The following is a 27,983-nucleotide window of genomic DNA, read 5'->3' on the forward strand; positions in this document are numbered from 1 at the left end:
TGTCTCGGAGATCTGACACAGCTGGCTGTGATTGGCCATTAATTAAAAACAATTCACATCTTTGGATAAACAATCTCCAGACCACATTCCAGAGGAGCAAAACATGGAGAAGCTGAGACTTCTCATCTTCCCAGGAGAAGAAATCCTGGCGAAGGGATTTTCAGAAAATATCACGGTGACATAAGAGATTGTTTTTCCTCACTTGGATCACTGGAATAGGGAGTGAGGCAATGCCCCTCTGATATCCAGGGTTGCCATAGGTATCCACAGAAAATTGCTTGGAGAAGGAAGAGTTGAGGTTGGAGAGCATTGATTTTTCTCCAGCACCATCTTCCTGATCCCCTTGCTCCTGAGTAGAGCTCAGCAGAGCTGGTATGTTACCTCTATCCCAACACTGCTGTGCTACAGGCACTTGGATAGTGAAGTAGTAACAGATGGAAGAAGAAATTAAAAGGAGATAGCAAGGAAATAAGCTGCTTTCATTTCAGATTTGAGCCAATGGACTGAAACAGTGTGATTTGGTACAAAAACAGTGAAGTCAAAGAGTGGTACAGGGAGAAAATTATCTTTGTATCAGTAAAGAAAGTTTTAAAATAGGAACATCACTCTAGGTTACTAACGAGTTTTGCAAACTTTCACTTTTGTATTGTCATTTATTGTTGAACCATGCCCAGTTGATTTGTTGGGAAATGAGTGGGATTAGCCTGGCATCTGGTCTCATCTCAGTGCACTTTTGCTGGTGGCTATTCTGTCCCCATCACACAGGTTGCCAGCAGCCACGCTCGCTGCCCCAGCAGAGGACCCCAAACACACCTGGTTATCCACACAGTGCCAGGCACATGCCAAGGGCTGTGTCATCCATTAAACCTAGTGGACACCAGCCAGCCGCTGTCAGAAGTTATTACACGGGAGAACCCAAAGAGCACAGCTCCTAAAGCTGAGCTGTGCTGACAGCAGAGCCAATTGTCCTGCAGGAGAGGAGAGGAGCTCGGGGACGGCCTCACCGTTCCCCACAGCTCCCTGGGAGGAGGCTGCAGACCCTGAGGGTTGGGCTCTTCTCCCAGGGCACAGACAAGGGGACAGTATGATGCACCAGGGGAGGTTCAGGCTGGTCATTAGGAGGCACGTCCTCACAGAGTGGGTGCTTTGACACTGGACTGGGCTGCCCAGGGATGTGGCAGAGTCACCATCCCTGGAGGTGTTTAAGTAAAGACTGCGTGTGCACTGGGTGCCCTGGTCTGGTTGACAGGGTAGTTATGTGTCATAAGTTGATCCCCGTGATTCCGCAGATATTTTCCAACCTGATTCTATGACAAACTCAGCCTCAGACAAGGCTGTGTGAGACAGCGCTGCCGGTGCTCGGCTGCTCCCGCCCGGCCGGTCAGACACACCCACGCCCGGGAGCCTGGCCCAGGAGCGTGGCCGTCACATGCCAGCCACGCAAGGGCGGCGTCCCCTTCGCACACAGCGGCCCCGGGCCCGCCCCGCAGCCCCAGGGCAGCCGCCCAAGCTCCGCGGGCTGACAGCGGGGCTGGCCGGGGCCCCTGAGGGCGGCGGCGCCGGGAGCGCCCTCAGGGCGGCCCCGCCCCGCAGCGGCGCGGCCGCAACGCGCGGGGGCGCTGCGGCGCGCGCGGACGTGTCCGCTCCCACAATGCCCGGCGGGAGCCGCGCGCCGCCGCCCCGCTGCCCAGGTACGGCTCGCGCCCCCCGCGCGGGGCCGGCGCCGTGAGGGGCGCGGGCGGGGCGGGACCCGCGGCCGGAGCCGCCGCCCGGCCCTGCCCGCCCCGCCCGCGCCGCGGCCTCGCCTTCACTCCCTTCCCCTCCCGCCTACCGCCGCTGCCGGCCCCAGGCCCGGCCGCGGAGCCTCAGGGCCGGCTGCGTTCGCGCCGCGGCCGCTGCCGCCGTCTCGGGGGGTGGTGGTGGTGGTGGTGGTGGCGGCAGCGTCGCTACCGCGGGCAGGGCGGGCGCGGGAGGCAGCCAGGGCCGCTCGGAGCTCCTGGCAAGCGCCGCTCGGTAGCAGGAGCCCGCTGTGTGTAGGGGTCTCCGCCGCTCTCCAGGCTCCGCGGGAGGGTGGGTGAAGTTCTGTGTCCTGGGGCGGCGCGGATCCGCCTGTCAGTGACCACTGAGTCAGCGCTTCTGCTGCAGCTGCAGATGGTCCTGTCGGAGCTGCCACGTAAGTAGGTGCTAGGTGAAAGGGTCAAGCTCCCAAAGTTTGGGATGCAACTGGTTCCGCTCCCTTAATTTGTCAGAATTGGTTGGACGTTAGGAGGAATTTCTTCAGAAGGGGTGGTTTTACATTGGATTGGGATCCCAGGGAGGTGATGGAGTCACTGTGCCTGGAGCCACCTGTTAAGGGAAGACTGGACGTGGCACTTAGTGGTGGCTGGTGACGTGGTGGTGTCCAGTCACAGGTTGGACTCGAAGATCTCAGAGGTCTTTTCCAATCTCTTTGATTCTGTGAATCTTGATTCTGCCTCTGAGCTCTCTTTCCCCTTGGCTTTATGGAAGGGATTATATTGGCTGGTGATTTAGGATTATTCCCTTATATCTGGTGATGTCAAAGTGGCTTTATTTGTTGTGTCCTTCTGTAGTGCTCCAGTTTGTAACACGACTTTCTGAAGTATAATGTAGAGTGAAAAAAATTAAGCTCCTTCCTGTGTAATGCAGCTGTTGCAATCCTCAGAAGTGGGGACAATAAATTGTCCAACAGTATTAGGTACACGTTTGAAGTAAGCACAGAAGTTTTATCTGTATTCTGTGTCAGACAGGAGTGCAGCTTGCACACGCTTCCCAATTTTATGTTTTATGGAAAGTTTTTATGAGAGACAGACATCCCAGCAAGAAATGATGTGATTAAATTGGCTGAAGGTTATCAGGTGCAGGAGAATAGGCTTGCCATTACACTAGATCTGCTCAGAATTTTGAGAAAGCTAGAGTTTTTCTTAGGTGAAGTATCCTGAGCAAATCAAAGTCACAAGCCACTTTGAAACACTTGTTAAAAGTGTTACAAGACTATGTCAGATAGGTTTAAAACAACTGTCAGATCACAAGTTAGATGATGAATTTGCTACAGAAGGCTGGAATGTTCTAGTTTCTGTTTTCAGTGTTTCTAGGACCTTCCTAGATGCTGCTTCAGGATCAAGTACCATAATAACACAGAAATAAACAACATGATAATTGACTATGGCTTCCAAAAAACAAGTACAGTGAAACAGGCTCTGGTTTCCATCACCTGAGGCTTCTTGTTCCTGAGAGGAAATGAAACCAGGCACATGTGCTGATTCCTAGTTGTGAAGCAGTGGATGCTGAACGTGCATGAGGAATTGGGCAGCTCTTGGGAAGGTGCAGTAGCAGAGGAATAGTCACCCTGCTACTCTTACCTGTCTGTGGCCAGCTTTCTGCATGCTCCTCGTTTCCATGAGCTCTCTCGTTTGTGGGTGGGGCTGTGAAGGGGAAATCAACAACGGTGGGGCAGAAGTAAATACTAACTAAGGGAAACAAGAATGGTGCAAGCATGGAGTGAGTGATGCTTCTGTGATGTGCTCTCGCTGTTGGTGTTTGTGTGGGGGTCAGAATCCCTCTGATCAAAGGGTTGTGACTACTTGCTTTTAATCCCCCTGGTAGTTTGTCTGTGAACTTTTCCTGTTGCCTCTTAAATTCCCATGACATTGTAGCATGGACAGCAGCAGCCTGTGACAAGGAGTTCCACTGGCTGGTGACATGTTTGGACCCTCTGTGATACCTGTGAGCCAAACAGCTGCTGGTTGGATTTGGTATTCCACAGTTCTGTCATGGAATGAGACATCAAACCTGATCTGTTCATTTCCTTGCACCTGTAAGAGATTCACAGACCATTTGTAGTGGCAGTGCAGTCTTTTGTCATCTTCAGGTGGTTGAGGGATATAGAATTTTTGGAGGAAAATGTATGAAGTTTGTTACGATTTGGTGAATTACTTAATGCAGCTTTGAACAGATGTTTCAAAAAGACATTTAGAGGTAGCTCTGAAAGCATATTTATCTTTTTTCAATCTCTAAATATGTAAGTGCATATCAAATTTACCACTTGGCTCCTTGTGCAAAGCTGTATTGTTTTGAGAGCTGGATAAGGTAGATTTAGTAAACTTTTTTTCTTTGTTAATACATTTTTAGGTAAGGCTGAATCTTCTGTACACTATGTGCATTATACATCCCTTGACATGTGTATGATCTTCCAGCCAAAGCAGTTTTCTGTTATTAGCTTTGGCTTTTAGATAGCTTTCTGATTCTATGATAAATTCAGCCTGTTAGGAGGCTGAGAAAAAAGCTCATATTTTCACTGGGTGGCTTTTTAAGATGATGATAACAAAACCTAACTGGTGTTGAGATCTTCAGCTCTATACAATTTCTACCTTGCATGATTTCCTAGTATATTAAGAGAATTGTCAGGTTCCAGTAGAGGCTTGTCTTCTGTCTTCTCTGAAAAACAGAGCCTGTTTTCCTCTGAATGTAAGTAGGAGTCTCAAAGTTTTGTTCAAGATTTATGCAAATATTTATTTACATATAGAATAGACATAAAAGTTGAAAGAATACCTCTAAACATGGCTTTATCATTTGCTTTGTCTGTTGTCTGTGCATTCATGCTGCTGTTAGTGGTATTTATGTTCTTTGTTCTCAGTTGTAGGAGCAAAGCAGCTATGATGAGATTGAACATTGAAAATCTTAATGCTTTGGAAATAGAGCTGTGGTTGTGCTGTGTTTCGTTCCTGAGGTGCTCTGAGCAGAGATGATGGATTAATCAAACGTAGTGGATGGGGGTACTGATGGGGTTCAGAATCAAAGGTTGTGTAAACCTGAGTTACTCCTGTACTGTGCAGATGACTAGCATGTTTCCTTGCTTTAAATGCCTCAAGTGCTGGGACTTCCTGAACTTCACTTAAAGAACACAGAAACATTTTAATATCTCTATTATCCCAGTTTTTTTTTTTCTTTTATTATCTTTTGACTAACCTCCCTTGGCTATGTTCAGGCCTTTCCAATATGTAAGACCTCACAAAAGAGACCTGAAGTGCGTTGTTACCCAGTAAATGTATTTATTAACTTTTTTTGTTTGTTCTTATCTCATCAGATAGCTCAACATGAACTTTAACCATCGAGATAATTTACAAAGTGAACAGAATAATACCTTTCCTTCTGAGAGCTGGCTGCAGGATTCCAGGGTTTCTCCTGCTGTGCAGTCCTATTCCCTGCCTTTTCCTGAAACAGGACATGGAGCTGCATTCCTTTCTTCATGTTAGGTGCTAAGTAAGTTATTTGTTTCATCAGGGGAAATGCAGATCCATGAAATTACATTTTGTCCAAGTAAATTGATGAAGGGGTATTTAAACTGTGCCATGGCATCACTGCTCTTGTTTATATTGATACAGCTCCCAAAAGTCTCTGTCAGGATCGAGTTCTGAGTGGTAGAGATGGTTATTGGTAGAGAACCATTACAGTTTAAAGCTCCTCTGCAATTTTGTTGTGCTCTTGAGCTGCTTGGTTCACTCCTTGGTTATATGGTTAGCAGTATAGTTAAGAGAATGAGTCCATGTGCATTCCATGTGAATTGTCCTTCTGGGAATATGTGCATGAACCTGGGGATAGGTAAAAGTTTCTAGAACTGTGGGTTTAGTTTCTTGAATGCTTCATGCCAGCAGGCTGATCTAGAGGAAGTCCTGGAGTTGGGGTTCTTTTCTGGTTTTGTGTCCAGCTGATGGAAGCACTTTGTTCAGGAGGGATTTCTCCAGTGAAGTGCTGAAATAACAAAGGCACCTGATAAAAGCCCCAAGGTGTTCAGCAGACTGCAGTCAACAGTTACAGCTTTGGGGAGAGTCTGATGTGCTGTACAAGTAAAATATGAGGGTATTAATTTGGAATTTATTCAGCTAATGTGATGGATCTCAGAGGAGTTTGAAGTTTGACTGCTGATGAAGCTGAATTTACTAAACTGAAAGTGACAACACATTTTTAGTGCTTATGTTATAATATGCCTCTTTCTCTCTGAGGAGTAAATAACCTTGAAAAGCCTGAATATTGTTGATTATTCATTAAGTTTCCTGATGGATATATAATCTTTGGGGAGTGGGAAATAGAGAAGATGAGAGTTCAGGTAAATATAGCTATTTCCTCTCTTTTGTGAAGAGGTAGTGTCTTTTTGGGGAAGATTTGGATTTCTGACTTGTGAAAATGCAGTCATTCAGCTGCTGAGGCTTGTAAAGCACCCTTAACGTCATAGTTTGAAAGGTGCTGTAAACATGTCAGTATCACACACAAAAGCATATTTCAGCTGTATCCAGAAATATGTTTCCTCTTGCAGTTTGTTACTGTATGGAACTTGAGTAGCATCATCTGAGGGAGGCAAAAATATTTTTTCATAGTGTCTGAAGTGATAGGTGTAGTATATGGTAGGAGTCTGCAGAGCAATGTTAAGAGCTGAGGAAGTGTTTGCTTTTGGCTTCATATAAATTCTAGCAGTTCGCCCACTTGGAGGAGAACAAATTTGTGTACTGATGCTTAGCAGATAAGTAATCCTTTTAATTCTTGTCTTGCTAAACTTTTGAATGTTTTGATTTAATATAAGGTTTGAAGGACTGTTTTGTGGCTCGTGTAGATTAGTAGGTCCTGTTCAGTGAAGACTCTAGTACTCTAGTCTGAGTTACAGTTGAAAATCCTAACTGTGCCCCAGTTGAGGCCTGAACCCACTGTACAGTTGGAGAAGTTTGATTCATCACGGTTGACTCTCTTGTCTGTGCTTTTACTTCAGTTCTGATTCCTCCTGATTTGTGTTTTGTTGCAGGCTGTTGTTAACTCTGTTGGCAATGTCTATGATTTTATCTGCCTCCGTGGTCCGTGTGAGGGATGGACTCCCACTTTCTGCATCTACTGATTGTGACCAGAGCACGGGAATGCAAGAATGTAGAAAATATTTTAAAATGCTCTCAAAAAAACTTTCTCAGCTTCCTGACAGATGTACTCTGAAAACTGGACAGTATAATATAAAGTAAGGCATCTCATTTAAGTATTTGCAACATCCTAGGTTGTGTCTCTCTGTAAGTGAAAAAGTTAATTGTGCACATTAGAAATGCTTAATCAAACTAAGATTAATTCTTGGCACTATTTATATATCTGAAATTTAAAAATTGAGCAATTTTAGAAAGATTTGAACCTATTCAGACCATCGTGGAAGTTCCTTTATAATGGCACAAAGTCATAGGACAACATCATGGGAAGAGTGGTTTTACACTAAATGAAAGGGTAGGTTTGGATTAGATATTTAGAAGAAATTCTTTATTGTTTATAGTTCACTTGCTCTTAAACTGACCAAAATTCTGATTCTAATTTAGATATTTTAAATGAGGTGAGTAACTTCATCTTAGCCCCTAGTTAACCATGTGGAAGTTACAGTAGTGGAACATGTACCACCTGAATGATCCTAGAAAGTGCTAAGACCTCTCCATCTCCTATAGGTATATGTGAGTTTCCAGCATTTCTTAGATTAAAGCCCGGGATGGACTAAATTGTTTCAATCTTTTTTTTTTCTTTTTTTTACAGGCTAACTACAGTTGGCCTGTAAACTGATTAGCTTAAAACAAACTTTTTAAGAATAAGCTATAAGGCTTAATCAGGTTAGATTTTACTGCTTTTGTCTTTGATTACTTTTAATACTGTAAGTTATCCAGAAACTAATGGATTTCCTAAACGCAACAGAATATGTATACTGCAAACTGTCCTTTTCTGATTGCATATTTGCCATCTCTGGTTGTCCTTCCAACTGTCTTTGGAGAATTATTAATTAATTAACTCTACAGAACAGTTTTATTTCTTCCCATGCTCTAGAAAGAGCCAACAGCCCTCCTCTGAATCTGAAAATAAGGTTTTGCATTTTTGGGCTGCACCAGATCCCATATTGTACATTTGAGATGAGTGAAAAGCTGTTATGGGATGAACCTGCTGTGTTTCTGCATCCTAAAAGCTTTGTTATTTTCTGTTTAACAAGTGTGTGTATATGTGTGCACACACACACATATAGATACCTACATACACATTCATGTAAACCAGCTTCTCATATGATTGTACAATGTGGTGTTCAAGTAAAACATTGCTTAAAAGTAACCTGTTTTTCTTTTAGAATACTTTTGGTTTTCAGTAAACATTTATTCCTTTGCTACCCTATGTAAGTTTTTGTTTTTCTGGTTACAGAATATATAAGATCAGACGAGAAGAGCAGTTAATTCACTGAATTTAAATTTTGAATATGTTTTCTCAATTGTAGCTTTATAAGTTCTCTGGGAGTAAGCTATATGATGTTGTGCACTGAAAATTATCCCAATGTCCTGGCTTTCTGTTTCCTGGATGAGCTTCAGAAGGAGTTCATCACTACCTACAATATGATGAAGACGAATACTGCTATCAGACCATACTGTTTTATAGAGTTTGGTAAGGATCTCACTTTCTCCCCCTACATTCTCATACTAAGACAAATGAGTATTTAAATAGATACAACTTAATGCCCACAAAAAAAATGTCCAAAGCAATTTATAGCTGTGTTTCAGGTGGATTTAGAATCTGATTTAACTGCTCTTAGAGTCAATAAAGATATACTTCTGGGGGCATTAAATTAGGCTACTAGAGTTTTATCCAAACTTACTTCTGTTCATTCCAGTAGGTTTTGGTTTAAGCCTTGTGTGAGCAACTCTGGAATTCATCTTCTGGTAGTAATACCAGCAATTGTTTGACTTCATACCTGTTGAAATACTTAACCTGTGAAGTCATTGAGCTTCATAAATTTCTCAAGGAAAAGATTGCAGTTTCATGTTAGCTGTTAGCTGTGCTATCTCTTGTTCAGTATATGAAAGGGAGAAATTTTTACTTCTCATATGATGTAGTGGAGCATTTACTCTTCAGACTGCAAATGCAATTCATCTCATATATACCAGATAACAGCTGTTCTGAATTCCATTCATTTATGTTGCTTTAATACTATGTATTAGAAATTACTGTAATTAGATATTCTTATGAAACACATTAGAGCAAAGAGAACTGCAGTTTTAGAAACACGGGGGAAGATACTCCAGTTGGTTAATTCCTGTCTATAATTCAGTCAGTTAATGACAATTTCTGTATGACATTACTGTCCTGCTTGTGAAGATTTCTTATGACACTTTTTTCTTCCACAACATATTTTTTTCATAAGGATATTTACTAAACTAACAGAAAAGCTAGAATAACTGCAGTAAATCCATTGTATTAGAAATGCAGTCAGTCTCATGCAATGAAAAGTCATTATTTTATTCAGTTATTACATAATTAGATTTTTAGAGCTTAATTTTTTTTAATTGCAGCATTAAATAACCCATGATGTATTAGGCACAAAACAGAAATAGCATTAAAAATCCAAGATAAATACAAATGTTTCAAGCCATATATTTCAGTCTGTGAACTGAAAAGCTGCATGGTCTTGGATTTTGTAATTAACAAAGTCCATAGAAAAATACCTTTTTATTTTAAATTTTGCACAGATAATTTCATTCAGAGGACCAAACAGAGATACAACAACACACGTTCTTTGTCAACAAAGATGAATCTTGCTGATATGCAGACTGAAATCAAACTGAGGCCACCGTATCAGATTTCAGTGTCAGAACTTGGTTCAGCCAATGGCTTTTCTCATGTACCTGTGGGGGAGTATAAGGGTACTGGTAAGATATCTGCAGGTAAGTTCCAGACTCGTGTTGTTATATCCTTAAATGAGACAGATGCAGTAAAATTCAATTATTTTTCTTTTTAAAAAAAGCTTCTTTTCATGTTTCTAAAACATAAAGCTGATATGACCATATGTGTATTTTAACTCAGATGTCTGTTTTCTCTCTTGCTCCAAATGCTTTCCTTCTCGAGGCACTCAGAGGAGGAAATGACTCTGTCCATTAGACTGCTTTATTGAAGGGAAAAAGCCCTGTTAATGAAGATGAGCACTTAACAAGAAGATGATTTTTTTTTTTTTGACCTTTTAGGATTTCTGAAAAGTTTTGATATTTCTGCCCAGTAAGACTCAGTGTTGACATAAGCTGAGAGCAGTGTCAGGAGTCAGAGCAGCTGGAGGGAGAAGCATCTCCTGAGGAAGCCTTTGCAATGGTGAAAATCGAAAGAGCTGTTCTGGCTTATAGAGATGCACTCTCTAAAATGAGTGCCTTATGTACAGCGTTAAGAATTGCAATTTGTATAAAACCCCCAAATTTATTTAAGTAGTCATTAATTTTTTTAAACTTTAGTTTACTTCATGTAGGAGTTAATTGTGGAATCGTGGGGTTGAGCTGGGTTAAAGGTTTGTGCTATTTGGTGAATCCTCTGAATGGGTTTGAGGCCCATCTTCAGATGTTTCTCAGCAGGACAGAAACAAAATGCCAAATCCTTGCACTGATACATGGGCTCCACATGTGAAATTGACATCATCTGATTTCAGTCCTCCAAGTTTAGTGAACCAAAATCATAAATAGAATGGAAGGAAGTGTTGATTTTAATTAGCTAATATATTTTCCTTTTTTTTCCAGAAGTACTGCTGTCTATAAATTATCCTGAGCAGGCACATACTGATGCTGTTCACTTTACAGTGTCAGGGTGCAATCATAAATCATAGAATTGCAATCATAAATCTAAACACCTCCTACAATGTTGTAATAAATGTGATTTTGTGCAGTTTATGTATATGTATACGTAAATGGGATCTCTTTGCCAGTATATTATCCTTATTATGTACTTACTCATGAGGATTACTCTAGAAGATTGAAAACTGCTTTCTATGGAAGATGAAAACCAAACAAAACCAGTAGGGTGCCCTGTTTGTACTCTGGGGCCCTGATTCTGAGAATTCCAGGTGCTATGAGGCAGTGTAGAAATAGCTTACAATCTCTGTATTTGCAATTTAACAGTACTGGAGTTAGAGTCAGGGAAAGGATTAAAGGAAAAGTGTGAAGGTGTTTAAATGGTTTTAAAGAGTGGAATTGTCTAAGCAGCACTGTACATACCTTTGTCATCTTTTTACATGTGTGGGCTCTTTTTAAAGGTACGTAATGCTGTGATACCACTCTTTTGCCACTTTTGATTCCTGTATTGTTGTTTACTCTTAATGTTCTCATGTAATCCTGCTTTGTGGAAAGGGTTATGGTGGCAGAAGGGGAGCTGGTTAGCTCTGAAAATTGTCTAGATTCAAAGTTCCTGCAGTTGGAAAAAGAAACAGCAATAAGCATGAGAGAATTCAGTCTGTGTCAAAATTTGCTGTTTTTTAAAAGTTGTCCATGCAGTGGAAAATATGATTTTTACCCCTTTTTTTGAATAAGAGTGTTGGAAGGTTATATAGACCTAAATTAAAAAACATAGGGACCATTTCCCTTTTAACTAAAAAAGAAGATTCAACAATAATTGGCAGGTGATTGTCTGTTTTTTTTAACTTACCTCTCCACAACTTCTTACAGAAGAAATTCTGTTGTCCTCTTTTCTTTCCATGTCATTTTTCTTCTGTTTCTCTTTCAGTTGCTTTTAACTTTCTTCTTCCTCTGAATTCCATAGATCTCTGTTCAGTTATCCACTTCCTTCCTTGAGTTGCTGTAGAAACTCACCATCAAAGGGCTGTACATTATGAGAAGCTGGCACTTTGCTACTTCTTCAGCTCTTCACATTTTAGATGCTGTTGAATAACAGTGTCTTTTTTAGAAAGTCTGCTAATGGTTTTGTAGTTCTTTACATTCATCACTTCTCTCCACCCTTGAAAAGAACTTTCTCTGGATGTTTGCTGCCCACTCAGTTGGCTGGACTTCCAAGTTTCTCCTTTGCTCTAAGGACAGAGCAAAAAGATTCTCACAAAAAGATGTTTTGCCTAGTGGAATTTCCTGAATATGCTGTACTGTTAAAAAGTAGGACTTTCTGGAGTGAGCTGTGTTAAATGAAGTTGGAGGGCATCCAGAGGTGGGAAGTTAGGTGGATGCAAATCCTGTTTTGTTGTGCAGAATGGCAGAGTTGGAGGCATTAGCTCGGGCCGTGGGGGAAGCAGCGGCTCTCGCTCCCTCCCGCTGTAACTGGGTGTGTCACCGGGGTGGGGATCCAGGCCTGCTGTGCTGGCAGTGCCTGCAGCCTTCTCCCTCTGAGAGTTGTGCAGTGCAGTGAGGAACAGGGGTAATTCTGCATGTGGGAAGCATAAAGTGTGCAGATTATGGATACAATCTTCCTGCAAAGGTACGTGTAGGTGTTGGCAGGCATTAGAAATAAGGTCACAGCATGCTGGTGTGTGATGTTTCAGGTTAGGATGAAATTACTGTTTTCTGAGCTTTTTTTCAGTGAAGAAACAGTTGTCAGATCAAAGTTATTTTTTGCTTGATGGTATACTCCCTGCTTTTGTTTGGGTTTTTTTTACGTTTTAGTTTTAAATAAACTTTCTTAAAAGTAATGTAGTTTCTCATGCCATGTAAATTTCCTGAATTTTTATGTAAATGTCAACATTAAATTCAGAATTTGTGCTTTATTTGAACTGAGAATTTTTGATATGGCACTTAATCATATTTCTAAGATTGATGTATGTACCAATTTGAAGACAGTTGCCCTTTACCCTGCCTTCTCTGGCATTCCTTCTTCATTCTTTGGTTTTACCTTCTCCTTTTTGTATATAAATGAGTCTTGTTGCTTTGATTGTAACACTAAAATTTGTTATGACCTGGTGAGTTTAATGACATTATTAATGGTATATAACGTCCTTTATTTTTTTCTCATATTTTAACAAGAGAGAAGTTACTATTTTATGAACCTTCATAGACTTCGTTGACTTTGTTGATTTAGCTGTCCAGACTCTTTACTTTTCCCCCATAGTTCTCAAAGAGGTGTTTTAAATGCTGTTTTAGCACACAATGATTTTAAGTTACCCAATACATGGAGAAAAGGAGATTTTCTGGAGGGCTGCAAGTGGAGAGCAGTGAACTAATTTTATCCACCACTTAATGGAATGGCATTACTATTGGATAAAAACAGTCATATACACCCTCAGCTTTTTTCCACTCTAGATGAGATGGTTTAAAAAAAAAAAAAACCCAAAACAAAACCACCAGTTGGGAGTCATTGAAAAAGAGTGGTTTGGTATGCAAATAGCACATCTAGCATATCTAACCTTAACTGAGTGATTGCTGGTAGTAATGTGCTCTACAGTTAGAAAAGCAGTGAGCTCTCACAGTTAAACATGGGTTATACTTTGTTTAAAAAAACCACCCCAACTGATTATACAGTATTAAATTCAGCACAAATTAATTAACTGAACTCATCCTGTATATTTTTGTTTTATTGTACACTCTTAATTAGACAGCCCTGCCTGCTTATCAATGTGAAATAGCTTTTGTTGGGGCTTTTTTAGGTTCTGTAACTTCATAAACTGTTTGAAAAACCTTTTTCCTGGGTCTGTGCAATACAAACAACTGGGATTGACACCCCCTCTCTATTAATGTTACAGTTCATTAACCTCATTGTTCAGATCTTTACACTTGGTTGATTTGAACAGAATGATTTGAGTACAGCTCAGTAGTCTCATTGTTATCTCAGTGTTGCCCAGACTGTTAAGAGTTTTGCATTGTTTTTTCACATTTGCTTTCTGTTATTCATTATGGAAAGGGACAGTAATGAGGAACATACATAACTGTTACATACTTGTGACCCTAGATAAGCTTGAAAGAGCGGGTGTGCATGGAAAGAAAGTGTTTTAATTTTAATGTGTTTTACTTGTAAGATGCTAAGCACAATCTGGAAGGTCCATATAAGATTGTGGTACAGATGCCAGCTGAGTTTCAGAGCTGTCCCTTCATGTGTGTCTTTGGTAGCACACCCTGTGTTTAAGGAAGGGGACTGATAGCTTTGCCTCAGTGTTCTGTTCAGCAAACAAGCTAAATCAGTCTCAATATCTCACTAATGTGGTGTTAAAGAAGAGTGGAGGTTGTGAGAGAAGCTCTTAAGCACATGACTTATTAGCTGGTTACTGATTATGGGCAGATTTCAGTAGCAAGTGCATCTTTTACTTTTGATTATCTGGCATGTTTGAGCAGCCATGACTAACATACTGAATAAATGGAATCTATTGAGATACAGACTAAATATAACAAGACAATTACATATGAACTGGAGGAACGTTTACTTTTTGCTAAACCTTGTGCTGAAGCATTTTCCATGTTTTGTCTTTTTAGAAAACAGAAATGACATTTTGTGGTTCGCTTCAGCGTTTACTTGAGCTAGAAACCACTGACAAATGAGATTATTATTTTATTGAATTTCTGAAGGCATTGCTTTGACCTTTGATATCTTCTTTTGATCTGCTTTGCAGCTCCTCATCAACGTCTGGAACCTGTGACTCTGCCAGGGATTGTCTCATTTGTACTTAGTCTGTTATGTGGAGCTTTGAATTTAATCCGTGGCTTCCATGCCATAGAAAGCCTTCTCCAGGTATTGTACCTGTTCATGAGTTTAAAAGTTATGCATCATAGCAACCACAATTTTCATTTTAGGAGATTCTACATGATCTGAGTTGTGCCAGTTTTATTTCAAAAGTACTGTTTGTGAGGTCAGGCCTCTGTTACAAATCCTGTATTGTTTGTGATCTGTGCATCCTCCTCAAGTGTGCTGCCTCATTCATCGAGGCTGTGAGTTCCTACAGCAGTGGAAGGTGGGTGGCCAGCTCCTTCCCTGGTACCTTGGGAGCAGTGAGGATGTGAACATCATGTTCTGTTTGCTAAATTTATGCCAGGGTATGAGGTGTTTAATTTCTATGGATACTATTTAAAAACACTTGAGTGACATGATGAACAGCTTTGAAAATCTGGGCAGTTTTTTTGAAAAGTCCACAGAGCGGGAATCTTTAAACAGGTTTTGTAAAGTCGTTTCTTAGAGAACCTTTTTAGTTTTGTTTGCATTTATTAAATCTTATTTCTCATTGTGTCTTGATCAGTGTCAGAAAATTGTCAAGTAATTTCTTCTAAAATCCCCTCCCCAAACAACCTCCCCCAAACCCATTTTTTTTCTGTAAAATCTCTACTATGACCCTCCCTGTAGCCTTTCAGTTTTTTTCTATTCCATTTCTTGTGCTGGTTGTGTTCCCACAAGTGCTACAGTGTCACTAATAATGGTTTATGCTTTCAAGCAATTCAGGTGAATTTGCTGCTAGTACTTGGCAGGCATGCACAGAAAGTTCATATGTGTTGCCACTAAAAAATTCAAAGACTTCCTCACAATTTAATGGCTATTATTGTGGTGATAGATATAGAGTGTAAAAACCCCGTGGAACTTTTCTGAGAGAAAATGGTAATCCTCTTACTTGGCTGGTAGAGAGTCTTTTTATTTAAACATATCTGGACTTCATAGAGTCATTTAGGTTGGAAAAGACCTGAGTCCAACCATAACTCAGCACTGCCAAGTTCACTAAACCATGTTCCAAAGTGCCACATCTACAAGGCTTTTAAATTCCTCCAGGGGTTATGATGACTCAACCACTTCCCTGGGCAGCTTGACAGCCCTTTTAGTGAAGAAATTTTTCCCCTGATGCAACAAGAGGCCATTTCCTCTCATCCTACCCATTGTTACCTGGGAGAAGAGCCCAGCCCCCACCTTGCTACAATTTCATTTCAAGTAGTTGTGGAGAGCAGTAAGTTCTCTCCCAAGCCTCCTTTTCTCCAGGCTAAACAGTCCCAGTTTCCTCAGCTGCTCCTTGTAAGTCTTGGTCTCTAGCCCTTTCAGTAGCTAACTGCAATGTTTTTGATACCTAATGGAGTTTTTTTTTTAGGGAAATAAGGTAAAGAAGAATTCCTGTATTCCAGTTATCTTATATAGTATTGATATATGTAAAGATTGAATAAACAGTACTGTCGATTCTCAGCATTTGGGGAAGACTAGTTGATAGATGAACAAGAGTAATGAAAACGTTCCATGCTTGGTCCTCCTTTCTGAGTTGTCTTTGGTTTGTTTTTTAAAGAAGGACCAAGTGAACCTACATCTCTACTTTATCCCTAATTAGGTTTTTCTGTGTTATGCACAATTTTCTCAGTTTATAAATAGGAATGATTTTAAAGTATGCTGTAGTACAAATAGTACTGAACGGATTTGTCAGTTAGTGTGATGTTGCTAAAACTTACTCTGTTACCTTTCTGCAGCTGATTTTTGAAAAAGAACACAAATGTTAGATTAATCTATTTAAGGGATGACAGGACATCCAGTTAATTTTATTCTCTATGTTATTGCATCTGGAGGTAATAGATTGCAGTACAGATGGAAGATAATTTTCATTTCTGACAAATGAGGCACACTAAAATTCCATTAAAATTTCTCTTAGTTTACTTTATTATGGAAAAATCCACAAGGTTTAGGGAGAAGTAATCCAAAACACAATTAATGGAACGTGTTCTGAGAAGTCATTCAAAAGCGTGTCTCTGAATTACTGTTTGTTTTATAATCAGTGGTTTTATTTGAGTGTTAATAAAATTCTGTTGCAATCTGTAACTGTACTCCACCAAATGTGCAGTGGCACTAGGTCAAAGACACACTGGGTAGAAATTACTGCATTGTGGATGTAACTTCTGTGTGCAGACATGCAAAGTTTTTCCTGGTCAGCACAGGACATGAGAATGCTTCATACTGAACATACTCTCAGCAGACACAAGTTGTCCTTGTGGATGGAACACCATCTCTTCTCAAGTGATATTTGCTCTCAAGGACAAACATTTGCATGAGTGCCCATTGTTTTCCTAGGAAAGTTCTTGGTGGTTGCAGATGTCTGCTAGAAATGCAGTTAATATAGTCATTGAGCATGGAAATTTACTCTGCTCAGCTCTCTAGGAACTGTTACAACCTGTTTGAATAAGTTAAAGGGTTTGTTTTGTTTTCAAAACACATAGTAGAAAAATCTGTCACTTCAAGTAAATTTTTCTATCTTTCCTTCAAGTGAACCCTATTTTCCAAGTCTCTCTGATAAATTCCTGTGCTGCTGTTAGCTGTCATTGCATGAGCACAGAGCTGCCTTCGTTATTCTCTGTGCAGAGTTTTACTCCACCCTAGTGGCCAGTCTGGGTCCTTTCCTGTTACCTCGTTTCCATTTCGCAAAGCTTTAGGAAGGCACAAATCTGTGAAGTTGCTATTAAAGGTAGTTACCAGTGTTTAGACTTGAATTTTCAAAGGCATCTGGAGAAGGTAAATATCCAGTGTTAGACCTGGATATCTTTAAAGCTTTTGAAGATCTTGGCAAGAGTTTGTTGTGAATAAAGATTTTGGTCAGACTCCAGGACATGATTTTTTTGCAGACATGTAAGTAAGCTCTGATTAGTCTTAATTGTCGGTTTAGTGTGGTAAAGGAATTGCTACAAATCCCTGTGTGAAACTGTTTTAACATGCAATAATTCATAACTTTCATACTGGTATTTCACTTGTTTTATTGTAAAACATGGCTTTTTGTTTTATTCTTGCAGAATGAAGGTGAAGATTTCAGCTATGTTATTGCATTTTTTCTTGGAACCGCAGCCTGTTTGTACCAGGTGTGTTTTTCTGTTTGCATAATTCACTAGAGTTTAGAAACATCACCAGTCATGCATAAGTGTCATCATGTTTTCTTAAATGTCACAGATACTTGAATAAGGTGATTACAGAAAATATTTTCTGCTCTGTTTTTTTTTCATGAATCATAAAGTATCATGTAGTAGTAGATTGATACAAAAAATACAAAGAACTTCTGTTTGCTGGCATTTTCGCCAGCTGGATGATTAAGACATTTAATTAAGACGATTATCTCTAAAGTCACAAGCAGTGGAGGTTATATTTTTTTTTTTTTATATATAATTCTGCACCCTAGAATTTTCTTCACTCTGTACTTTAATGTGCATCTCCTTCCTTTTCAAAGCTTGTGGCTGCTTTTCACTGTTTTCCTGCCTGGCACTTCTTGCTTTTCCTCTCTGTCAGCTTTCCATTTCTGCATCTGAATTTGACTTTTCTTTATTATTTATAGCAAGGTGCCCACTGGCATCTGTCATTCAGTGACACTGCTGTTACATTAACCTGTGTCTGTGTCTCTCATGCTCAGTTGCAGTTATTATAATTACTTTGACTTTTAATCTTAGACTTGTGGAGTATCCAGTTTTTACTTGTTTCTGTTGGCCAGTGTTTAGTACTGTGTCAGATATTAATATAAGAAAATGCCTTTCTATCAGTCTTTTTTTTTGCCCAGGTTATTTGTTATCTCTGGCAAAATGTCCCAATGCAACTTGTGTCCTCCAACACTTGTTGGACTTTCCATTGACTTCTGCCTTAAATAATTTAGATTGGTGTTAATTTTCTAAGCCAACAGTCTGTTCCATATTAGATAAGGTAGAGCTTCTCCATTTTGTTTTTGTAAAAAAATACACTTTCCCCTTCCTCTCCCAAACTGGAAATCTTATTCTTTATAAAGTATTCATGTCTGTCCATTGAGACATCTTTCCTGCACTGTTTGCCTTGAACAGAGCTGTCTGAAAGAAAGAATCCATGCAACCTGGAATGTAGGCTTTTTATTAATATCCAAAATACATCTGTTGAAACTCTGTTTCCCACCCTCTGGTATCATTTTTGTAATATGTGATTGGTCAGTTTTCAGAATTGAGGGATGTTGGTTCTCTGGCATGTTCTGATGCTCTTTGGCTACAGTTAAGAGCTCAGGACATTAATTCCCTGTGTGGTATGACAACCCATTTCACTCTCATTCACCCACCAGGTGTCCATCCTGCTGTATTGCCTTGTTCACTTAACAACAACACAGCAGTGTGTCTCTGGTTCCCAAGAAATGTTTTTAACTGTGCAGACAAAAGACCAGGACTTACATGGAATATGATGTTTTAGACTCACTGACATGTCTAGTGCTGCTTCATAGTTTCTAGTCTTCTATAAAGGAGGAAAAGTAATAACTGCCTCAGTTGTACTAGAAGTGCAAAGTATCAGAACTTGAGCCTTCAGTCATCTCTTAACATTCATTAAAAAAACCCAAAAGTCAAAATCTTCTCTGAAGTGGCACAGAGGAGCCTTCTCCATAAAAGCATGCTCAGTATAACACTTCCCTTTAGTAGTAGAAAAACAAGCCTCAGGAGTTTCATAAGAGTACTTGTTACAGTAAGCTGTTAAAGTTGCATTGTTTTGGCCTTTTGACTGGTTTTTTGGCATTTTCATCTGTTCTGTAAGGGGCACGTCCAGTAGTTCAGAGCTAGACCAATGAAAGATCCACTTCAGAAAGTGGAAAGTGAAAAGTGGAAATTAAAGATCCACTTCCAGTTCTTCAGTAAAATTCCATCATTAGACATTGTGTTATAGTAACATTTTTAACCTACTGTTTAAAAGCCTTTATTAATAATTTTGATGAAGCATATCCTGACTCTTATTTTAATCTTGGAAGCCGTCACACTTGTTCGTACATTGTCAGCGGGAGTGACAACACTAGGAAATTATCTGAATTCTTATTGCTGAGATACCAGTACCAACTAATTGCTCTTTTAGATATGATTTGTGAAGTTGTCAGCACAAGCAGGTTGCATTTACTCTGCTCAAAATGGCCAAGCGGGTTCAGAACACTTTTGTCTAGATTCTGAAACATGCAGGTTATTAATCTCTAGTTTTACTTTGCTTTCGAGGAAGAACATACAAATCTTACTGATAATGCCAGTCCTCACCTCTCTGATAATATTTAGATGCCCAGACACTACAAGTAGCTGTGCTGCTCTCAGCCACACTTGGAGTGGAAATGCATGCTTTATAACAAAGTGGTAGAGTGCAAATAGAATATAAAGTAACCTCAATAAATTGTATTGTTCAGTTGCCCTTTTTTGAGGAACATGAAAAATGAAAATTAAGTGGAGTTTTTTTGACTGATAAAACATGGCAAATGCCCAGGAAGAACAGAAATGGCACTTAGATAATCTGATTATGGATGCTGTTAAATCTGTGTGACCATAGTTATAAATCCACTGGGAACAGATCTGGAATAGAAAGTAAGCATAAATACTATTGTTATCTGCCTTGAAGCTCAGGAAAAAAACTTCCTTCAGCAGAAATGACCTGAATCCAGGGAAGGAGCAAAGGAATTTTTTGATTTTGTAGCAGTTAAAGGAGCAGTTCAAACAATAGGAGAAATAAAAATAATGTCTGGGGTAAAAGCTTTGTCCTTTTAGAGATGAAAACTGAGACAAAAGACTTGAGCAGATTTCCAGATACAGTAGGAAGAGGGCTGAGTAGGGAACTGTGGGCAGTCCTGACAGACTGTGTTACACCACAGTGTGCAAAACATTGCCTAAAAATTACAGGAGAGGAGTTGTGTCTCTCTCCAGATGTGATCAGTCCTGCAACAGCTGAAGCAGGGCAGTGGGTTTGGCCTCTGCATCTGACAGGAGACTCTCAGCATCACCCCTGGCAGGACACTGGGAGCTGCCTGGGGATTGCCTTGTGCTGGCCTCTGGGGCCCTGGTATTGTCCCTGTCCTTCCCATTGCTTTCCTTTCCTTCTCTTGTTCCTTCTGCACTGCTTGAGTAGAGCAGAGTTTATTTTGACCAGAGATTGCCAGGAACATCCACTATCTTTAGTGGATGGGCCACTCATGTCAGGCTGTAATTAGTTATTAGGAATGAATTGTTGGCAGGGTTTAATGCAAGGCAAATGTAACCTTGTATTGATATCAGGTCTCTTCATTCTTCTATGGCTGCTGAATTGATACTGTTCTTCCATGTGTGATTCAGACTTTTCCTTGGTTTGGGCTGTAATTTTTCGGTGGCCTGACAGTTTTTCTTCAGTAGAAGTTATTTTCCATGAGGTAACCTGATTTCTTGTCTCCTGGCAGTGTTACCTGTTTGTGTACTACACAGGCTGGAGGAATGCCAAGTCCTTCCTGACGTTCGGCTTGATCTGCCTGTGTAACATGTATCTGTATGAACTGCGCAACCTGTGGCAGCTCTTCTTCCACGTCACTGTGGGAGCCTTTTCTACCCTGCAGATCCGACTGCGGCAGCCCCAGGGAAAGTCCCCTGATTACAACGTCTGACAAGTCCTGGAACACTGAGACCAAGTCTTGTTCCACTAGTTACTCTCAGGAATGTAAAGCTGTTCTCCAAAAGAAGAAGCTGTCTGAATGGGACTTTTATTTTTTTCTTTTTTTTTTAATAAGTCAATGTAAGATGCCTGTGGACATTCTACACTTGGTGGTTGAACCTTTTTTTAATTATTTTTTTATTTTCTTGAAAAGGACACAAAAGATTATGGGACTAGAGGAGGAAAGTGAAGTATGTCCATGCAGTGAAATGTATGTAGAATATGAACTGGTGGCATAAAAAAGCTTCATTCATACATTCATGGAGATAATCTGATGTGGAATTATCGGATGGTATTTCATGATCACATTATCTGATGGTAGGGTGGAAGCACATTTGTACATTAATGGAGGAATGTGTAGAGTATGTTCTGCATATTGTGCAAGCTTTTCACTTCCAAGGTCAGTTTTGCCTTTGTGAGGCAGTAGGGAATAGGCTAAATAAATAATAATAATAATGCTATTGCATATTAGCAACTAGATGTGGCATATGTAAGATACTAAATTTTGGAATGTTTTATTTCACATTGACATATATGTGAATGTTTTCTTAATTAAAATGTAACCTGGAAACTCAGTTTCTAGGGATCGGCTTCACCTGTGGTGCTTTGTCTTGTGCTGTAAGTTCTTTAATGTGTTTTCATTTATGATTTTCTTTTAATTATTCTTTGGATTGATTTATGTAGATAGGGTTCATTTTTTGTAATTATTCAGAAAGTTCTGCCACTAACCAGGACCCTTGCACACTTCATGTGTTTGGACTCTGGAAGGGTTGAAAGGGAACAGATTGGTGAGTAAATGGAATGACTTGTACTTGTTGGAATACTGTCCTTTTTATATATTCTTCCTTACTTTCAGAAATGGATGAATAATTAGCTCAAACCTGAGACAGACAGCTGGTGACAGGAAAATAATAAACCAGTCTGATTAGCTTAAACAAGAAATTACAGGGATTGCGTTGGTTCTTTGGGCTTTATGGGTTGGGTGTTTTTGTGCTCGGATAAAACCTTTGTGATTCAGTCGAGAGAACAAATGTATGCTGCTAAAGCTGGTGAATCAACCAGCAAACTCCAGCCAACCACAGAGGACCACCATCACTTACACTGGGGTTTTATTTTTATGTTACAGTTATTTATGATGCTTTAAAATGTACAAATAGATACAAGTTTTTATCTACAAGTTTTAATCAAGGCTTAATGGCAGAGAGGTTGCAATGCCCTTGTGTTGCTGGATTTGGGAATGGGCAGAGCTTTGCTGTGCTGTGAAATGTTGGCCCAGGCAAATTTTCTTGGACATTTCATACCAAAATATTATGTTTTTAAATAAGTTACTTCGTGGAGATTTTATGACCAGGAAAAAAGGAACTATTTTATTTTTAAATAGATGGAGTATTAGTGAAGAAGATTGTGCATAATACAACCAAGAAGAATTAGAGAATGAAACTGCAGTGGGAAGTGCTGTGTCTGAGGCTGCTGTCTGAGGTGAAGCCTTTGGAGACCCCTGGTGTGCAGGCTCCAGGGTTGGTGCTTCTCCGTTAATTCTCTTCTCTCCTTACTTCGAGACAGGGAAGAAGAAGGTGTGTATGAACATGAGCAGCAAACAGCCCTTACTTAGCACCCAGAATTGCTTGTATTAACATCCAGTGCACCATTCTGAAAAGGTGAAGAGCAGTCCTTTACATTTAAAATCCGTGATTAAAAAATAGAGAGGTATTATGTTTTAAGTATAAAACCAGGTTTTATTTTGCTTACAGTGTCTAGAAGAGCCCTTATACCTGTATTTTCACCTCCATTGATAAGCAGGGAAGCTACTATGAATGTTTTAAGTATTGCTAAGATTTTAGCTCAGGTTGTTGTGCACATAAGAATTTCTTGTTGCATCATTTCTTGGTTTATATGTTGGCAGAGAATTTTGTTTTCTCTGAGGCACCGTCCCTTCCTGCTATTCCCAAAGATCCATTTTTAAGGAATGAAAACTTCCTTTGTCATAGCATCTGGAGCCATTATTCCATTCCAGTTATGCTGGCATTAAACTAATTGCTGATTAGCAGGTATCATGAACAAATGCAACTGCCAGTGTATCAGAAAACAGTTGGGGTTTTGTTTGCCTGCTTTTATAGCACTGATAAAAATCCCATTTCACAATGAAAACTTAATGAGCATGACTGTTCTTCATTATGTGGTATTACTAGGTGCTAAAACCACCTAGCTTCTTAGCATGTTTGAGTTTGTAATATTAGAACTTGCTGACATCTTGGTGTGAGATCAGAACAGAGATACAGCAGGCCAGGTTGGAGGTGAAAATTTATTGAAAATTCCCAGGATTTCCTTTTTGCTTACACAAACTCAACACTCAGGCAGGGGCTTCCCTGCTGATTTTACCAGGTACTTGAGTTACCAGGCTTAGGAAGACGAATTTAGGAAAGTTGATTACTCTCTTGAACAACAGGCTTTACTTCAGTGTGAAGTGCAGATGGCCATTCGTGGTTGCTTGATTGTTCTGTGGGATTTAGTAGCAGCAGAGCCCATTTCATGCTGTATTTGTAAAGGAGTATCCACCATAGAATGTTTATCTTTCAATAAGGTGTCTCTGTATTTGCTTTCAGGAAGGAATGACCAAAGGCTTGCCTGACTTAGAAAGGTAGGTGTATAATGCCATTTCCAGTAGATGGCAATAGTTATTTGCATCTGAAATTGTTAAAAGATCTCTGGGGCCAGCTGCTCACAGGGAAGCTGAGTGCAGCCGCTGTCCCCTGGAGCTCTTTATTGGAATGCCGGTGCCGTGCTGCCCCTGCGGGCGTGTCAGTGCTGGGCTCTCCTGCTGCGGTGACTCCCTGCTGCCACCCCGCCCCTTTCCCAGCCCTTTTGCCAGGGGAGCCTCGGGACAGGGCCGGCCCCAGCAGTGCAGCCACCTCTGCTTTTCACAGGAAACTATCTGCTCCCAAATGGCAGGAAAATGTTGCTGCTCCTGCCCCCCATCCGGCCTGAAATTCAATTTTCTCAGTCCTCCCCCACCTCCCCAGAGCCTACTTGCTCCTTCAGTTGCAAGGACGAAGTGGGTCAAGAGCAAGGAAACTTGAGTTTTCTCAGCTTTAAAACAGCTAAGCTGCCCTTTTCCTAGCAGCATCCCAAGCTTGCTCTCTCTGACAACTCCTAAACTTCAGTCTGGAAGTGATGGTGCCCTGAGGAGCAGTTGGGAAACTTAACAGAATGAAAATATTTGCCTCTGGGCATACTTTTTGGCCAGGTGTTGGTGTCTGTGGACGTTGTGTAACACATAAACAGCCAGGCTGTAGATATTTGCAGTGGAGGACACACATCTAAGAAATTCAGTGTGTCCCAAATGTATAATTTTATTAAGTGCAGGCAGATACTTGAGGTAGTCAGATCTGTGTTGGAGAGAAGTGGCTAAACACCTAAAATTCATCAAAATGCTTTCTGGGTGGGAAAAAGATGCATTTGGGGGAAACTATACAGCCAGTCTGTGTACAGTAATTGAAATGAGAGAACACTGCATTGGAGACTCCTGCCTTCCCTGCCCAGGGGAATACCCTTCTACAGATAGTTTAAAAAAGTTGCTTACATCAGGCAATGGCCTAAACTGCTGTTTGTATGATTATGTAGGAGAGCACAGAAAATATTAAATAGTTCTCCACCAATTTTCATAAAGACTGGTACCTTAAATGCTTCATTGCTTTTTGTTCCTGCAGCTGTGTTCTCAGTACACTCATAAAATCCCTCCTAATCTATAGCAGATTGTAGGGCATTTCATTTTCAGCTGCCTGTGTAATGTCTTCTCAACTAAAAGAAGTCAGCTGGAAGCTGCAGGGTTTTGTTTCTCAGCTCTACCTGAGGCTCCTGTTAATTGGTACAGTCATGTGTAGTGTTTACTTTTACGTGTAAAGATTGAAAATGTTGCATTGGCAGCAGTGCTGCCTTCTTCCAGTGTCCTTGAGAGGACAAGTACCATACCTGGGGTACTCTTTGGAAAAGGTGATGTGCTTTTATAAATACAAACTTTTTTTTAATAGGACACATACACAAATTTAAGCTGTTCAGTTATGCTGGTGTATTTTGTCAGCTGCCCTGAGACTGATTCCAGGGGCAGCTGGGAGCACAAGAAGGACCCAGGGGATGTTTGCTGGGTCTGAGCCCTTGGGGCTCCATAATGGGGCAGTGCAAAGGACCAGGGCATCCATCAGTGCCAGACAAGACCTGGATGTTTCTATTTGCAGATCCAGCATCTCCTACACAACTTAAGTGTCATCCCACCAGCCAGCTGCAGCTAAAATAAAACAGAGACACATCACCAGTGAAACAGTGTTTAATATAGTTAAATTACTTAAATAGATTTCAATTTCCATGGGAAATCATAACTGTATCCATTTTTGCAAGATCCAGAGTAAAGAGTGTGTGAATACCCCTTGAAATGATCATGACACACTGTCAACAATCACAGCTAGAGATACTGGGGACTTGAAATTTCATTGACAACACAACTTCATAAGGTGAATCAAAAGTTAAGAAGACTGCAGACTTTTGGAAAGCAGAAAGCGAACCTAAAATCAAGTGTATGGCATGAAGGAAATGAAACTCAGTGAGGGACAAAGGGGATGGGAGGTGGAGGAGGGGACAAAGGCATAACACTGTGATGCAACTTAAGTTTATTTTGCAAACCAGGAAAGATGAAAAGGAGCAAAAGTATAGTACAAGGGCAGACTTGGCAGTTTTACAGAAGTCAATATACTATACTTTTCAGAGATGTTTCCTAGTGGAAGGGAGAAGGAAAGGGGAGATGCCATTTAAGCTCATGTTTAAATGGCTTAATGCTTGGGTCATGCTTAGCAATAGAGCAAATTAATTAAGACAGGTCCATGGATTTTCACTTATTCTCGTTGTCGAGTAGGAAAAAGAAATCGCCACCACCATAGTGCAATCATTATGCTGTGAGTACTACAATAATTCTGCCCTGAGAAGAGTGGAAAAGAAGTTTATTAAATGTCAAAAGATTGGAGTAATTTTTAGTTCTAGCCAAATTCAATATCAAAACCTTCCCCTCATAGAATATAAAAAATATAGCTTTTTTAAATAATTTTCTTTTTTTAATAAAATATCAAGGGATTTTTCTTTCATAGTTAGAAAAGGTACATAAATGATAACAGTGAACTGTTCAGAAACCCCCCCACTAGTGATAAAGATGCCCAACACAGTCTCAATGGCACTATTTTAAGGTTGACCACCTCATATACACACTTGCCATCATAATCTTTTTTGAAGATCATCTAATTCCTGAAAATTGAAAATCTGTGAATAAGTGCTTACTACAGGAAAGTAAACTCAATGCTGCAGCACATAGTTCCTTGTAATGTCACATGGCAGTTACAATGTCAGACAACTCTCAGATCAACAGGATTCTATTAAGACCATCTATGAAAAAGTATTTTTTAAAAAGAAAAGTTCAAATGACCTTTTTTCCTTTTCTCATAAGAGCTCCTGTTAAGAGTTAGAAGATTTGGGTGGAGCTCTTTTTGACACGTTTGATACCGTCTCAGGAGCTAAAACTCAAAGGTCCTGTTTCCATTGGGAAGCCGCCACCCTCCGCTGGAGCGCTGCCGGAATAATTCTGTGACTACCGCGGGTTTTTCCTCTTCTTTGGGGTTGTAGATTTTTCTGGAGTTTCATTCTAAAATGCATCTGATTCAGCCTGGAAAGTCACCTGTTTGTTGTTGGTTGATTGTATAGTGATAATCTGAAAACTGCCAAGTCTGTGTTCAGAGTATTACACAGAAAAAAATTACACAAAAGTCTACAGGTTATATACACCTCCCCCCACACCTTGGTGTGGACAGCCTGCCTTCTAATTTATATATAATTTACAAAATATAGAATTTGGTATATCTGTTAGATCTCCATGTTTTCAATATTACAAAATAAAAAATACAAAAAAACCCACAACAAATTTCAGGGGAGTTCCCCCCACAAAGTGTCTCTTGTTTACATCTAGTCTTTCCCATGTAAACTGATAGATACCAAAGAAGAGCACAGACGACTTTTTAATAAATATGGTTGTAGAGCCATCTTCCTTTATCCTGATCTTCCCCTTCATCAGGTGTGCCAGCCCCACTCAGAAGAGCAGTCATTTAGCCATGGAGAAGAAGGAAAAAGAGGGGGCAAGGCTATAATGTCTTTTCACACTAAAACATTACCAATGCCCTTCTAAAAGGCCTTTTTGTGTGCTGCAACAGTGGGTGTCAGTTTTGAAAGCCCATTCAAAACAGCTAATAAAAGCACAGTGGTACACTTCAAATAGCTGGCAGTATGGGATGGAAACATTATGGGAGTGCAAATCCATTCCAAAATAATGCTTTGTAGTGAATCATACATTCCTTCAACCAAGTAAATGTTGTGTTGCGTCAATAAATACTTAAATAGCTTCTTATGCCATCCTGTGGTAGCAGCCTTTTTAAAGATGCCGAATTCATGTCTTATCTGTGAACTCTGTAGTGCACATCTTTGGTCAGCTTAGCACTCAGCCAGGAACAACTCCAAGGTGGTTTCTTTCTCTTGCTTTTTTCAATGGGTGGCCAAAGAATTTGCTGATATGAGTCATGGGGTGAAATTTCAACTGCGCCAAATGTTCAGCTTCACTACCAAAAAATGATTCTTCTCCTATTCACAATCCTGGGTAATGCAAAATCCATCTTTGTGTGGCGCTGCAGTCGGTGCTAACTAATTGGAGGCCCTTCATTTAGAAAGTAGGTGGTCATTTCTCCTTTGCCTTTGACCTTTATGACCCCTCGATACTCCAGCTGGTAGTTGTTGGCTGCTAAAACCTGGTACATGTCTGTGGTTACCTGCAGAATAAACAAGAG

General features: G+C 40.3%; 2 protein-coding genes across 3 annotated transcripts in view; one reads left to right on the forward strand and one right to left on the reverse strand.

Moving 5' to 3' along the window:
- Positions 1-1,541: 1,541 nt before the first annotated feature.
- On the forward strand, positions 1,542-21,925 carry SEC22A (SEC22 homolog A, vesicle trafficking protein). 2 transcript variants are annotated; one of them, XM_071435287.1, is made up of 8 exons: positions 1,542-1,691; positions 5,105-5,280; positions 6,812-7,015; positions 8,288-8,451; positions 9,534-9,728; positions 14,360-14,478; positions 17,487-17,552; positions 20,867-21,925. In XM_071435287.1, the coding sequence occupies exons 2-8, from the start codon at positions 5,267-5,269 to the stop codon at positions 21,065-21,067; spliced, it is 963 nt and encodes a 320-aa protein (XP_071291388.1). In that variant the 5' UTR covers positions 1,542-1,691; positions 5,105-5,266; the 3' UTR covers positions 21,068-21,925. The 2 variants fall into 2 exon arrangements, with proteins under 2 accessions (XP_071291388.1, XP_071291389.1); XM_071435288.1 differs by lacking the exon at positions 1,542-1,691 and adding an exon at positions 1,817-2,173.
- Positions 21,926-25,419: 3,494 nt separating this feature from the next.
- Positions 25,420-27,983, reverse strand: part of ADCY5 (adenylate cyclase 5) — a 204,153-nt gene continuing 201,589 nt past the window's right edge. Inside the window, exon 21 of the mRNA XM_071435286.1 lies at positions 25,420-27,965. Within this exon, the coding sequence (XP_071291387.1) occupies positions 27,837-27,965 (129 nt within the window). The 3' untranslated portion in view covers positions 25,420-27,836. The remainder of the gene's footprint in view (positions 27,966-27,983) is intronic.

Source organism: Agelaius tricolor, unplaced genomic scaffold (genome assembly GCF_023055355.1).
Source record: "Agelaius tricolor isolate 1412-34295 unplaced genomic scaffold, bAgeTri1.0.p SCAF_10, whole genome shotgun sequence".
Classification (NCBI taxonomy): Eukaryota; Metazoa; Chordata; class Aves; order Passeriformes; family Icteridae; genus Agelaius; species Agelaius tricolor.